Source organism: Anoplophora glabripennis, unplaced genomic scaffold (assembly GCF_000390285.2).
Source record: "Anoplophora glabripennis isolate ALB-LARVAE unplaced genomic scaffold, Agla_2.0 scaffold210, whole genome shotgun sequence".
Lineage (NCBI taxonomy): Eukaryota > Metazoa > Arthropoda > Insecta > Coleoptera > Cerambycidae > Anoplophora > Anoplophora glabripennis.
The window spans coordinates 384202-397804 of record NW_019416369.1 but is presented as its reverse complement, the minus strand read 5'-3'; the positions used below and the strand labels follow the sequence as shown (position 1 = coordinate 397804).

The following is a 13603-nucleotide window of genomic DNA, read 5'->3' as shown; positions in this document are numbered from 1 at the left end:
TATATATATACACACATTTTTTCGACTTTATGCAAGGTGTTGCATTGACAGTTTTATTGCCAAATTAATGTGATTGAGCTAAACATGTACTTTCCGATCATAGTTTCCAAAATAGAATTCATTTTAGTTTTTCTGTAGAAAAGAATTGCCCATTACCCTCCATTTTTGTTTCAAATCGCTAAAAAGGGATCAGCATTAGGTATAATTATAGAATCCACTGAAAATGACAACAGGACCATATTTACATATATTTTGATGCACTGAATCCGAATTCGAATTCAGAATTGCCCCATTATGCCAAAGTATTTTTTTAAATCGCCAAAAAAACTCCCTTAAACACGAAAAATCCCACACTAGGGGGATATGGCTTTTGAAACAATTGTAAATAGAGAATGGAAGTTACTGCAGAACCATTCTATATATATGGTGATATGCTGAAGCCGAATTAGAAGTCGCAATCACTCTATCACCCTCCATTATTTTATACCGTTCAAAATAACCCTAAAATCTGGAAAACTTTTGTCAGACGTATATGATGATAATGACTTGAAACATGTCTAATTTTGCTCGACTTCAACAAAGCATTTAAAACTCTTAACCCTTTTTGGCCTTTATGTGTTTGAGATATGTTTGTTTGTGTTTAATAATAAATCTAAGTTTTTAGCTAACTGTGACGTCCATAACATAAACACTAGAATAAAAATGATTTGCGTATCCCTCATTCTAGAGTAAATATTACTTTTAAAGCTCCAAGTCGGATTGGTGCCAAAGTGTTCAATAATCTTTCAGAAAATATAAAAAATATTAAAAGTGTAAATGCTTTAAAATTTAATCTAAAATTGTATCTTGTTGAAAAGTGCTTATATAGTACCGCAGACTTTTATACCTAATCAAGCATTACTTGTAACGTTTGTTTACTCTTTTTTTATATTATGTTTTATATATTTTGTTTTTTTTTATATATGACGTCTGTTTAAATATTTGTTAAAATGTAATTTCTGTTTTTTACAACTTGATATGACGTTTCTTATACATTTTTTATATCTCAAAGAATAAAAATATCTATCTATCTATTTGACACATTAAATCATAAAATTCTTCTACAAAAACTTAAATATTTTGGACTTAATCCAGCTATTTCATTTTTTCAAAATTATCTTTATGGTAGACGCCAGAGGGTTTTTCTAAATAATAAATTTTCATCTTATAAAATACTCAATAAGGGCGTGCCTCAAGGTAGTATACTTGGACCGATTTTATTTTCTATACATACTGCTGACTTCGCCTCCTATTTGAAACATTGTAAAATGTATCAGTATGCTGATGATACTCAACTATATTTTTCTTTTCACTTATCTAATATACTTTTAGCTTCAGAATATATGACTATCGCCTCCTATTTGAAACATTGTAAAATGTCAGTACGCTGATGATACTCAACTATATCTTTCTTTTCACTTATCTAATAACTTTTAGCTTCAGAATATATCAATGAAGATTTAAATTCAATAACAATGGGTGCACGAGCCTATAATCTATTATTGAATGAAAATAAAACCGAAATGATAATGGTTGGAAATAAATCTGAAAGTATTATAAAGGACCCTCATTTTGATATTATTTTGTGTAATAAATTATTAATGTTTGTAAAACAAGTTAAGAGTTTAGGCTTACGAATTGATGATAGACTGCGGTTTGATAATCATTGACTTATTTAACAAAATAGTCATATTGTATCCTAAAAATGCTTTATCTAAGTAAAGACGTGTTAGATAAATCTATTAAAATTAAATTATGTGACTCCCTCATTCTCTCACATTTAGCAGATTGTGATGTAGTATATTGGCCAGCTTTGTTATCAAGAGATAAAGTTACTCTTCAAAGAATTCAAAATTGTTGTGTTCGATTCTCTTGCGGATTACGAAAATATGATCATATATCTAGTTCTTTTTCTTCAGTAAAATGGTTAACCTTAGATCAAAGATTTACCTCACATTTAGCAACTTTAGTTTACAGGATTAATACATTTAAAACTCCAAAATATTTATTTGATAAATTGAAAAAGGGTACCGATATTCATTCTCGTTCAACTCGACATTGTGGCTGGTATGAAGTCCCTAAACATAGTACTGCGCAATATGAACGTTCTTTTCTATACAATGCTGTCAAAATTTACAACTCCTTGCCTACTTACATACAAATTGCGTCCTCCGCATTTACATTCAAAAAACAGATCAAAAGCCTCTTATTTTCATCTCGTTCTATTACTTCTTAATTTATAATTTGTATTTGTCATATTACGTTCTATTAGATTATTCCACTTTTTGTATGTTCTTTATGCTAGTGTTCTATTCGTGTACTCGCCTATATGATTTATATGGACACTACATTTGTTCTTATTTGTTCATGGTTAGTTACGTGGAAGAGCAGCGTAGCTGAACGGCGCCAACCACAATGCCTAATTGTTAATTTAATTTTTTCTGTACCTTAAATAAAGAATATATTTTTTTTTGACAAATAATGATCGATGGTACCCACACCTCCGCCACTGGTAAGTTTCTAGAGCTGATAATTTTTTTGTTTCAAACCCATTGTCATAAGCATACCGAATTTGGTTAAATTATCTCAAGGTTTAGAAAACAGATTTTTGTTTAATTTTTGACACGCTGTAGCTCGACAATGGCTGTCATAAAACCCCACATGTATATAACAAAAAACCCTTATTTTTGGCCACAGAATACGCCTCTGGATTTTTTACCTCTACTTAAGAAACACCTATAAGGTTCTGCAGTCATTTTCAGTCGATATCTACAATTACACCTAATGATGATCTCTCCCTAAGCGAGAATTTCTATATTTTGTGTATTTAAGGGCAGTTTTTTGCGATTTAAAAAAAATTAAGGGTGTTGGAGCAATTTTGAAGTCGGACTCAGGGCTTCAAAATACATAAGGGTACATAGGCCTAGTCTTTGGAACAAACCACTTTTCTTTTTTTGTGTGCCTGTGTTATTAGTTGCTAATAAGATAATCACCGGTTGCAATCATTTGTTTTCTATCATATGTATTGTAATTAAATTTTATTATTACTGGAAAAATATGATTTTATATCTATGTATATAGATATAGAATCATAAACATTATTTTATAAATAAAAAATATAACACGTTCAATTTTACGTGATCCGATAAAGGTAGTTTACAATTTTACAGTAATTTGATTCATTTTATATGGGTACTTCAGGTTATACTATAATTAGATTTGCTCTCCATTAATTGATATCTACAGGAGAAAATTTTAAATCTATTTTTCTATGCAACAATGCTTTTTAACGAAATGTAGCAATGAGCATAATAGCAAATAATATAACGTAAAAAAATTTTCTCAAAATTTCTATCAACAAAAAAAGTACAGCAATGAAGAAACGACTTTCCAACATTTTCTTACCGAACTCTTTTATTACGTGGTTGAATGATTTCCGGGCTGGTTGCCATGTCGTTAATTTACAACTCTTGACGTTTCGACAGACATATCGCTCTCTTCTTCAGAAGTTACTCTGAAATTGGAGTTCTACTACTCTTATCACTATTTATATTTGATGTGGGCACTGATTCATGATGTTCCGGTGGGTGACCTCGTACGCGTTATTGACGTTCCAGTGGATTTCTTTCACGGATGACTCTCTTCCATATATCTGGCAGATCCACGCCACCGTCCCTGTTGAAATTGTTCGGATTTTTGTAAATTTCTAATGATTCTCTATACAGGGTGAGTTTTTAGTGCGTATTTCTAGCGCCCATTCCTTACAATTTTCAACAAAATGGGACAGTGTAAGGTTTTTCCGCCATATTTTTGCATATTTTAAAAATATTGACGAATATACAGGGAGTTGCGTTTTCGCTGTACACGGCCCATCTTTCTTATTTTAAATGGAACACCCTGTATTTTTTTACAATACCCTATACCTAACTCTAGCGGTTTAGGAGATATTCTACATTTCTTATAAAAAATGACAGCTGCAGAGGTTGGTTGACACCTTTGTAACTTCTTTCATTTGGCAAGTAGGCATTTAATTTTTGGGGCACGGAAAGAACGTAAATGCATCTACCTTTTGCAACTAAAACTAGTTCAATATTAATATAGTGAGTATTTAATTTAGACCGCTACATTCTGATAATTTCAAAAGGCGAAAACTTCTTAAATTTAAATGGAACACCCTGTATTTTTTAACACAGTTAATGCAGAATTGAATGCTGTAAATTCTGATATAAACCTTGCTTTGGTTCTAATAGAAACTTTTTGAGATATACGCGATTCATTCTAATATTGAGAGAATTTCATAAAAATTATGTTTTTTTATAACCATGATAAAAAACAAAAATTTATATTTTATTCATTTAATATTAAATAAACTACGTACGTATGTAAGAAAGATGAATTATAATTATAAATTAACGAAAATCTAGCAATATCAAGCAAACAAAGAATAAATTATTATAAAACTAAGCTCGACATTTCGGTCATCTCTTCTTATACATAATTATATGCATTGTCTAAACGACTGCTGTACATTTTCCAACATTTCGGGGGTGATTGGCGAAGGCACGTCTGATTTTTGCTGTTAACTCAGCAGCAGTTTGTGAAGGCTCTTCGTAAACTAAATCCTTGATATACCTCCACAAGAAAAAATCATGGCAATTTAAATCTGGTGACCTTGCGGGCCATCCAACTGTACCGCTTCGTCCAATCCATCTTCTGGGAAATGTATTATCCAAATATCGACGTACATGAACATTAAAATGAGGTGGTGGTCCGTCTTGCATGAACCACAGACGCCTGATGACACACAGAGGAATATTCTCCAATAAGTCTTCAAATTCTGTCTGGAGGAAATGGAGATACATCTCACCTGTTAGGATTCCGTTGAAAATATGAAGACCGATTAAGTATTGCCCAAACATTGACGGAAAAGCGATGCTGTTTATCTATAAAAAAATTAAATGGCGATCCTGGTTATCGTAGTAGTGGTAATTACGACGATTGGATTTAGTAAAGTTGGAAAAAGTACACTCATCTATATATAACACGTAATTAAGTTTCTGTTCTCCTCAACTTTGCCCATTGCCCACTTTACTCAGATCCACTGTGTGACCCGTGTCCGTTCTATGCTCTGCTATTGCCGATTTTTCCCAGTTGTTATTTTTGAAGTGACTTTTGTGTTCTTTTAACCTCGTGTTGATGCACCTGCTGTTTGTCCTATGTAGACCTTCCCGCAAGAGCAAGGAGTACTGTAGACAATAGGGACCTGCAGCTGGTCACCCACCGGAACATCATAGATCAGTGACCACATCAAATATAAATAGTGACAAGAGTAGTAGTCCTCAAGTTTCAGAGTAACTTCTGAAGAAGAGAGCGATATGTCTCTTCAAACGTCAAGAGTTGTAAATCGACGACGTGGCAACCAGCCCGGAAATCATTCAATCATTAACGACAGCCACGGAAGCCTACAAACAAATCTAAAATCTTTTATTACGTTACCTGCCGTTGGCAATCTTATGATCAGTCACCACTGGCTACCCTAAAAATTTTCCCCTATAAGTATATAAAAAGTAATTGAACTATAATAAAAAGTGTGGATCTAAAGTTATTGATTATGTCTGAAAGCCCGTAATTTTTTAAGAAAACAAAATTATAATAACGCAATTTTGGTTATTGTAAGTATTGAATAAAAGTTTTTATATTCAAACTTATTTTAGGCATGTAATCAAATAGCGGATATATTTGGCTCAAATTATGTAGGTAACCTTTACTAGTACTAATTAATAATTTAAAGTTGAAATTGAATTTATCTAATTATATTAACACTTACCTGTGGTAGCCTTCTGGCTGCTGTTGGGTAGAGTTTTCTAGAGAGAAGGAGTATCGGTGGTCTGGTATGGTCGAGGCTATTTGGTTGGAGAGTGTTAAGGGCGCTGTCGTAGATCATATGGAAAGTTAGGAAAAGTGAAACAAGCATGACAGTCATAATAGCCAGCGCCATCCTTGGCCGAGATACTCCAACCACCAGGACACAGTCTGACGGGTCGCCTTCCACCGACCTCATCGCTGCCCTTGGCAACCATCTAAAAAGAATAAATTTTCCTTGAAATATTTGATTGGTTATAAAAGACAGTTTAATATCAAATGAGACAATATTAAGTAAACACATTTTCAAAAATACACTAAGAAAGTCTGTTGGCCGTATGCAATGTAATCCAATGGAAATCATTCACATCAAATATTTTAACTTTTACTATGTGGTTCTGTGAATTTAACTTTATGGTACATGGTTTCAAAGTATATATCTTAGAAGACACTGACTTTTTTACAGAAGTAGGTTGGTCAACCCTATAACTAATAAATTTGTGTAAACGTGCCTCTTCAAAAACTAATAATCGCAACTAAAAACTGATTACATCGCGGAAAAGAGAAAGAAATACCATACTACGAGAGAGCTGTTTTGTGAGATGCTGTGTCAAACGAATTGGAATTATGCTCTCCTATCCGTGCATGCTTATGACAGACTGCACATCAAAAGCAGTGTGAATTTGGCACAGCATAGTTGTGCAGGGAGGAGACATAGAGGAATAAAAATCTACTTGCTAAAGTGTGTATCTTTCTTTTTAATTGTAATTCACACTAACATTTCTTTGTAGACAATTGACTAAAAACTAACTCTTCTGTCATTTTATCTTTTCTAAAATTGCAATATTTCATTGTTAAACTAATACGTATTTATTGATTATTTCTGGATTAGTTTGGTCTATCCTACAGATACAGTGTTGGAAAAGTTTGTACAAATTTTAAGGTGGTGGAAAGTAGAGCTAAAAATAGTAAAAACGTTCCTATAAACATTGGTCCTTCGGAGCACCGTTACTGAGATATGGCCCTCCAAAAGGGTCTTATGATTTGGATATTTTTTAAAATAATTTTCTTTCTGATTAAGATAATGGAATGAAAATTGTAGGTAATAATCATACCATAAGTCTTTAACTAACGTAAGTTTTATCAAAATCGGTTATAAATAAGAATAGTTTCTAACTACCCTTAACAGAAATTTTTCGATTTTTTTTATTCCTTTGAATTATCAAGCAAATAATATTATTTTTTAATAAATTAGACTTTTTTGAAGAAAAAATGTCTGTACTTTTTTCGAATTCTGCGTAATTTAGTCAGAAATAATTATTTTATGTTCAGTTTCATTGTAATGATACTAATGATTGTCACTTTCGCGTGCTAGCATTTAAAAAATTCTTACGTTTCTTTATTTTCTTAGTTGTAATCTTCGTGCTTGACTTTGTATTTTATTCGATTTTTTACAACCATGAACTATCATGCTTTTACTAAATTCGTGAATATGCCGATATGCATTTTATTTATGATTCCTGTAATGGAAATAGTCTGGCGGCTCAAAGAGAGTATCGGCAACGTTTCCCTGATAGAAGGCAATCTTCTGCAAGACTGTTTGGGAAAATTCATGCAAGAGCGATGTATGGATTGAACGTAATCCTACTGCTTGTGTAAGAAGAGCGTCTGCTCGTTTTAAAACAAACAATACTTGTGTATGGCAGTTCTTTAAGGAACATGGATTATACTGTTACCATTTTCAAAGGTTTTATGGTATACTTCAAGAAGATCATGCCGCCCGCTTTCGTTTTTGTAGCACAATTCTTGGTCGCCAACAAGATAATTATTACGCATTCATTTCAAATCTTTTATTTACCGATGAAGCTTGCTTAAGGGCCCCATATTCTTTAAATAGTATTTTCCGCAAAGACAAATAATTTCAAACATTTAATAACTGAATAATCTAAAGCTTATCAAATAATAGGAATGTTATGTCATGCCATCTGGGTATTTTCAAAGACGCCGCAGTAAAACGATTAAACAGGTGCAAAAAACGAACAAACCATCAAGGTTTTAGGTACTGAAATCTACGAAAATACTAACTTTTTTATATATAATTCCACATATAAATATTCTTATAACATTTACTTGCTTAGTCCTACATATAAAATTGTTTACTTTTATTTATAAGTACGTGAAAATAATTCTTAAAATGTGGGGTTAGAATAACAGCAAACGCCTGTTTTACAAACGCTTTTTTTTTAGTTATTATTTTATTTGAGTAAATTTAAATGGTAACAATGAATAAACAAAACGTCAAGGATTTCATTTTTGTGCTTACTTTTGTTCTACACGTTTTACTTTTCAAGATTTCAGTACTTAAAAACGCCATAAATTTTTCTATTTCTCGGCCGGGAATATGGCCACCTTAAAGCTTTGGTTTGTTAGAACTATGCGTCGCAGACGACATACACGGTTAGCAGAATCTGTAGCGTTCAACTTTATCTGTTTTGAAGGGGGGTGTTTTGTTAGATTTAGTGCTTGTGATTGTATGCTGGTAAATGCAGACGAAAATATTTATTATTATTTTGGCAAAATTTATTTTTATCATGATAATGGCTGAACATTTTTTGCTGCCAATACTTATTCAGGAAGAAGAACATGAAGAGGATCTTCTTTTGAATTTAATTAGTTGTCGTCGTCAAAATAAAGGTGAAGTCGAATGTTTTCTAACAGATGTTTGAAGGGATGGTATACATATACAATGGGAGATGTTCTCGTACGGGATCCAGTAATGTTTCGTCTTCCTTTGGTAAAAACTTGGTTGCCATTTTAAAATTCCTTAAAAATAAAAGCAGTACGCTGTGAGCTCAACTGAACGACTGCGTTGAAATCAAATCAAATTTGATTTCGACTGAACCGACGACGCACATAATTTTCTGCCTACCATGAGTCCACATGAGCAGAATCTAACAAACCGGCTACGCATCTTCTTGTGTTCTAGATTCCAATGTAAGTTCGACGCGCACAACTGACTGCTTTGCGTCGCCTACAGCTCTAACAAACCATAGCTTTACACGGGATGGCGTTATCAATTTGCACAATCCTCATACGTGGTGTGATGAAAATCCTCATGGCACTGTTGAAACTCGTCATCAACGGGTATTTTCAGTGAATGTTTCGGGTCGCATTGTTGGCAATCACCTTCTGGGATCTTCTGGAAATTACGCCAGACATGCTGACCATGTTGAACAGTCTTTTAAAAACCGAATTCGTTTCTGTATCAATCAAAATGGAGGACACTTGTGAGGGAAAAGTGGTTTTACAAGACCTTCTTGACGCTGTTACATAGGTACTTTTTCGAACTTTAGAAAAAAACCTGATGTTTCTATAAAATTGTAAGAGATAAGTATGGACAACCTTATATCAGTCGAAAGGCCATTCAATTTTGAATTCACGGATGACATGATAGAGTAATTTATGCCAAAATGAATTGTGAAAACTGCAGGTTTCTATCTCTTATGGTTTAGATACTATCTAGCCTCACTTAGAGAGCTGAAATCGTGATTTTTTTCAAAAAATGAAAATCTTAAAAACGATAAGTTTTAAACACCATGTACATTTAAAAAACTCTACCTAATATTAACCGAGCAATTAAAAATACAATAATATACAGGATGTCCCATTTAAAATAACAAAATTATGTAGCGCCCACGCGAAATGGAATACCCTGGAAAGCTAAAAATATTTTCTTGACATGCCTCACATGATTCCAGGCAACTTTTATTAAAACCATTTTTTTATCAATTTATTTATCAGTTACAGAGTTACAGAAGAATCCCTCTTAGGTTGAACGCCCTGTATTTACAGATAATATAAATTCTAAGAAAAATTATAGATTACAGCAAATATTTCACATAGTTTCACGGAAATAATATTTGCGGCAAATAATTTCATTTAAAACTATATGCTCATTTAATCCAAATTCATTTTTTTGCGTGATGCTAGACGATATTCCTCTTGAACTACGACAAACATGTTTTTTTACAAGATGGAGCTGCTTCACATTATGCTCAGCAAGTGCGGGATTTTTTAAATCAATCATTCACGGGAAAATGGATTGATTGTGGAAATGACGCGCCTATACCATGGCCACCTCGTTGGCCGGATCTAAATGCGGATAATTTATTAGGCGACGTAAAAATGCTATATGCTATGCCTGTGACTACCATTGAAAAGTTGCGGCAACATATTGGTGAAGCTTTCGGTGCCATACGAATTCAACATGAAATTTCTCAGCGTGTTCGTTTCAACTTCCTATAAGATTAAGTGCCTGTATTTCGGCCCAGGGTGAACAATTTGAGTCATTGCTTCGCACTCAGAATTAAGATTTTCTGCGTTTTTTTGTGCATTTTATGATTCAAAATTATAACTTAATGTTCAAAATAAAAATTTATTTAAAAAATACATACATACATATTTAAAAAATTATTATTATATGATAGTTAAAAATCCTTATGGTATCATTATTACCTATAATTTTCATTCCATTATCTTAATCAGAAAGAAAGTTATTTAAAAAAAATATCCAAATAATAGGACCCCTTTGGAGGGCCATATCTCAGTAATGCTGATCCGGAGGACCAATGTTATAGGAACTTTTTTAAATATATCTGGCTCCATTTTCACCTCCTTAAATTTTGGACCAACTTTTCCAAACACCCTGTCAATGAGTACCAAATATTATCTTGGATATCAATCAACTTTCGAATTTGATTTACGAAGCCGTTTACAAAGTTCCTACAAAGTGAAAAATCAAGCCTAAAGCAGTTGCCAATGTCGGAGGGCATCTATCTGACTATCGCTGTGAAGTAGAAAGTGGAAATAGAAATTGTCACCTATATTTCAAATAAAAACGATCATCCATATTTCGAATTCAATCACTGGAACCATCCACAGAGCTGCAAATAGCATCAACCACTCCGAGCCATACTATACGATACCTGGAGAGCCCGATGCTATGGCAGAACGACTATTGATGACCCTCGCTAGGCGCCAAAATTTCACCCAAGTTTCGAATTTTTTCAGAAAATACCAGGAATATCATGAAGTTCGAGCTGGGACACAAGACCTTTCCTAATATATCGGCTAAAAGTAACAATTTTAATCTTATAATCCGCTACTAAAATGAAATTTACAAATTTTCATCACATACGTTCTAAGATTGAGGGGGATAAAATTTACCATAACTTTTTTATGCTATGACTTTTTTTACTTTTGTAAAAGTAACAATTTTAATCTTATAATCCGCTACTAAAATGAAATTTACAAATTTTCATCACATACGTTCTAACATTGAGAGGGGTAAAATTTACCATAACTTTTTTATGCTTTGACTTTTTTTACTTTTGACTGAAAAGTATGAAATTTTTTAGTAAAAAAAGTACTCTTGGTTCAGATTGATGGATTTTTGTGTAAAATCCATTTAAAAATAATGTTACATGTGTTAATCACTAAGAATAGAAATTGTCAATATTTTTTATCGTCGCAGGTTTTGAATAACACAAATGCGTTTGGCGTCATTTGCACTGACAGTTCAGTTATTTACTTTTTGCGAATTATTATCAATCGAAAATGCCATATTTTACGAATGTAGAGCTAGCAGATATTCATAATACCCATTTCTGGTCAAACGAAAATCCAGGGGCAATACGGCGCACAATTTTTCAAAATGGATTTGCAATAAATGTATGGGCAGAAATTTTAGGGGACCAGCTACTTGGACCAATTCAGTTTCCCGTTTGTCTGAATGCAGAAGGATACTTAAACTTTCTACAAAATGATGTAAGAGAACTATTGGATGATACACCATTAAACGTACGCTTAACATTACACTATCAACAGGATGGGGCACTACTTCACTTTACCCATAATGTCTAGATTACTTTCTGTGGGGTAGGGTTTCAATTATATTTGTTAGTTTATTGTATTACTATTTAATAGTTTCAATAATTTATTGAAAATAATAAATTTCTGTGAAAATAACAATTTGCAAAAAGTTAATAACTGAGCTGTGAATACAAATGGCACCGCTACGATAGAAAATATTGACAATTTCGATTCTCGGTGATTAACACATGTAACATTATTTTTAAATGGATTTTACACAAAAATGGAACATTCTAACAATATGGACCAAGAGTACCTTATTTTACTAAAAATCTCTGAAATTTCATACTTTTCAGTCAAACGTCAAAATAGTTAAAGCATAAATAAGTTATGGTAAGTTTTACCTCCCTCCTCCAGTATGTGATAAAAACTTGTAAATTTCATTTTAGTAGCGGACTGAGCACGCACGAGTTAAGCTAGTTACCAAATTTCATAAATTTATTTCAACTTATTTCGGAGTTATTTAGAAAAAACCATCATCAAAGTGGCCCCTTTAAGTGGCTATAAATTTCTTAGGAAGAATTTTTGGGCCCACGTTTCTTCTTTTTCGACATAGAACACCCTGTAGAAATATTGCCCCCTAATTTCGGGTCACCCGTAGAGACTAATAGAAATAAGCCAAATATGATATTTTCTGTATATCAAAAATTAGCCAGGTTTTGTTTGCACCACTAAACTTAGAATTAGTGCATATTTTATTTGAGCCTGTATCCTGCAATCTACTCAAAATGGACCACATATGTTTATTTTAATTGTTTTGAAAAATACACCATATAGTTATCCAATTTGGTGATCGGAATAATTATATTCTTATATAGGTACCTACAGGCTGATTCAAAATTCAATATAAAGAATTTAGGAGATGACCAAGTATAATTTAGCATTCTAAAAAACCCCACACCTCAAGTTGTATGCCAACATTTAAATGTGTTTGGAAATTATTCCTAAAAAATCGAGAAAACTTTAACACCCTGTATATCTAAAACTACCTGTAAGCTTTTGTGGACCAACATTTATAGGAAAAAAAGTCTAATTTTGATCTCATAAATACGCCCCTAAATTTTTTTCTGACTTAATTAACTAATTATCTAGTTAAATAAATAAGGGTTATACTCACAGAATATCGAAATGCGGTGGACGGACGCATCCTCTCCGTGACTCTACCTTAACCGGGCTCATCCTATGTTATAACTGGCATCTACCTCCATTTGATTATATTTTTCTTTCTAGAATTAAAAACATTGTTAATATTCCGGCGTATATGTATAACGGCATTTGACGAAATATTTAACTTATGTGAAAGTGTGTAGTGCGCAGTCGAACAAATACTACATAAACATGTAATGCTATCACTTACTGAATGTAAAACAAAATTTAAACATAGACGTAGTTATAGGTAGGGCATTTTCAATATAATTATATATTTTGTTACAAACATAGATACCTAGAAAGTGTTTTTAAATACAGTCGTGTAAACAAACTCTCGTTTAATATTCAACGCAACAATGGAAATGGTACAATATTTTAATAATACTATGAATTTTTAATTAATACAGTATTAAATAATGAAAAGGTAAATTTAAGTATATTAATCATTATACCAAGAGAAAAAAAAACAGTTTTTTCGTTTTCTGCATGTTGTCACACCAAAATTCTTATTTAAAATAATATGGCTGCTTGTTACAAGAAATTTCACATAAATGTCGGTCTTACTCAAAATAGAGGTATGGGAAATGTAAATAGACGACAGTATGGTCCGTAACACTTAATT

At 32.5% G+C, this 13603-nt stretch overlaps 1 protein-coding gene across 1 annotated transcript in view; it reads right to left on the bottom strand.

Annotated features, from left to right (window-relative positions):
- The window catches only part of LOC108904650 (heparan sulfate glucosamine 3-O-sulfotransferase 1), an 18422-nt gene extending 5289 nt beyond the window's left edge, over nucleotides 1-13133 (bottom strand). The window contains exons 1-2 of the mRNA XM_018707284.1: nucleotides 12950-13133; nucleotides 5867-6119 (exon numbers count right to left, since the gene is read on the bottom strand). Coding sequence (XP_018562800.1) covers nucleotides 5867-6119; nucleotides 12950-13011 — 315 coding nt within the window. The 5' untranslated portion in view covers nucleotides 13012-13133. The remainder of the gene's footprint in view (nucleotides 1-5866; nucleotides 6120-12949) is intronic.
- Nucleotides 13134-13603: the final 470 nt, after the last annotated feature.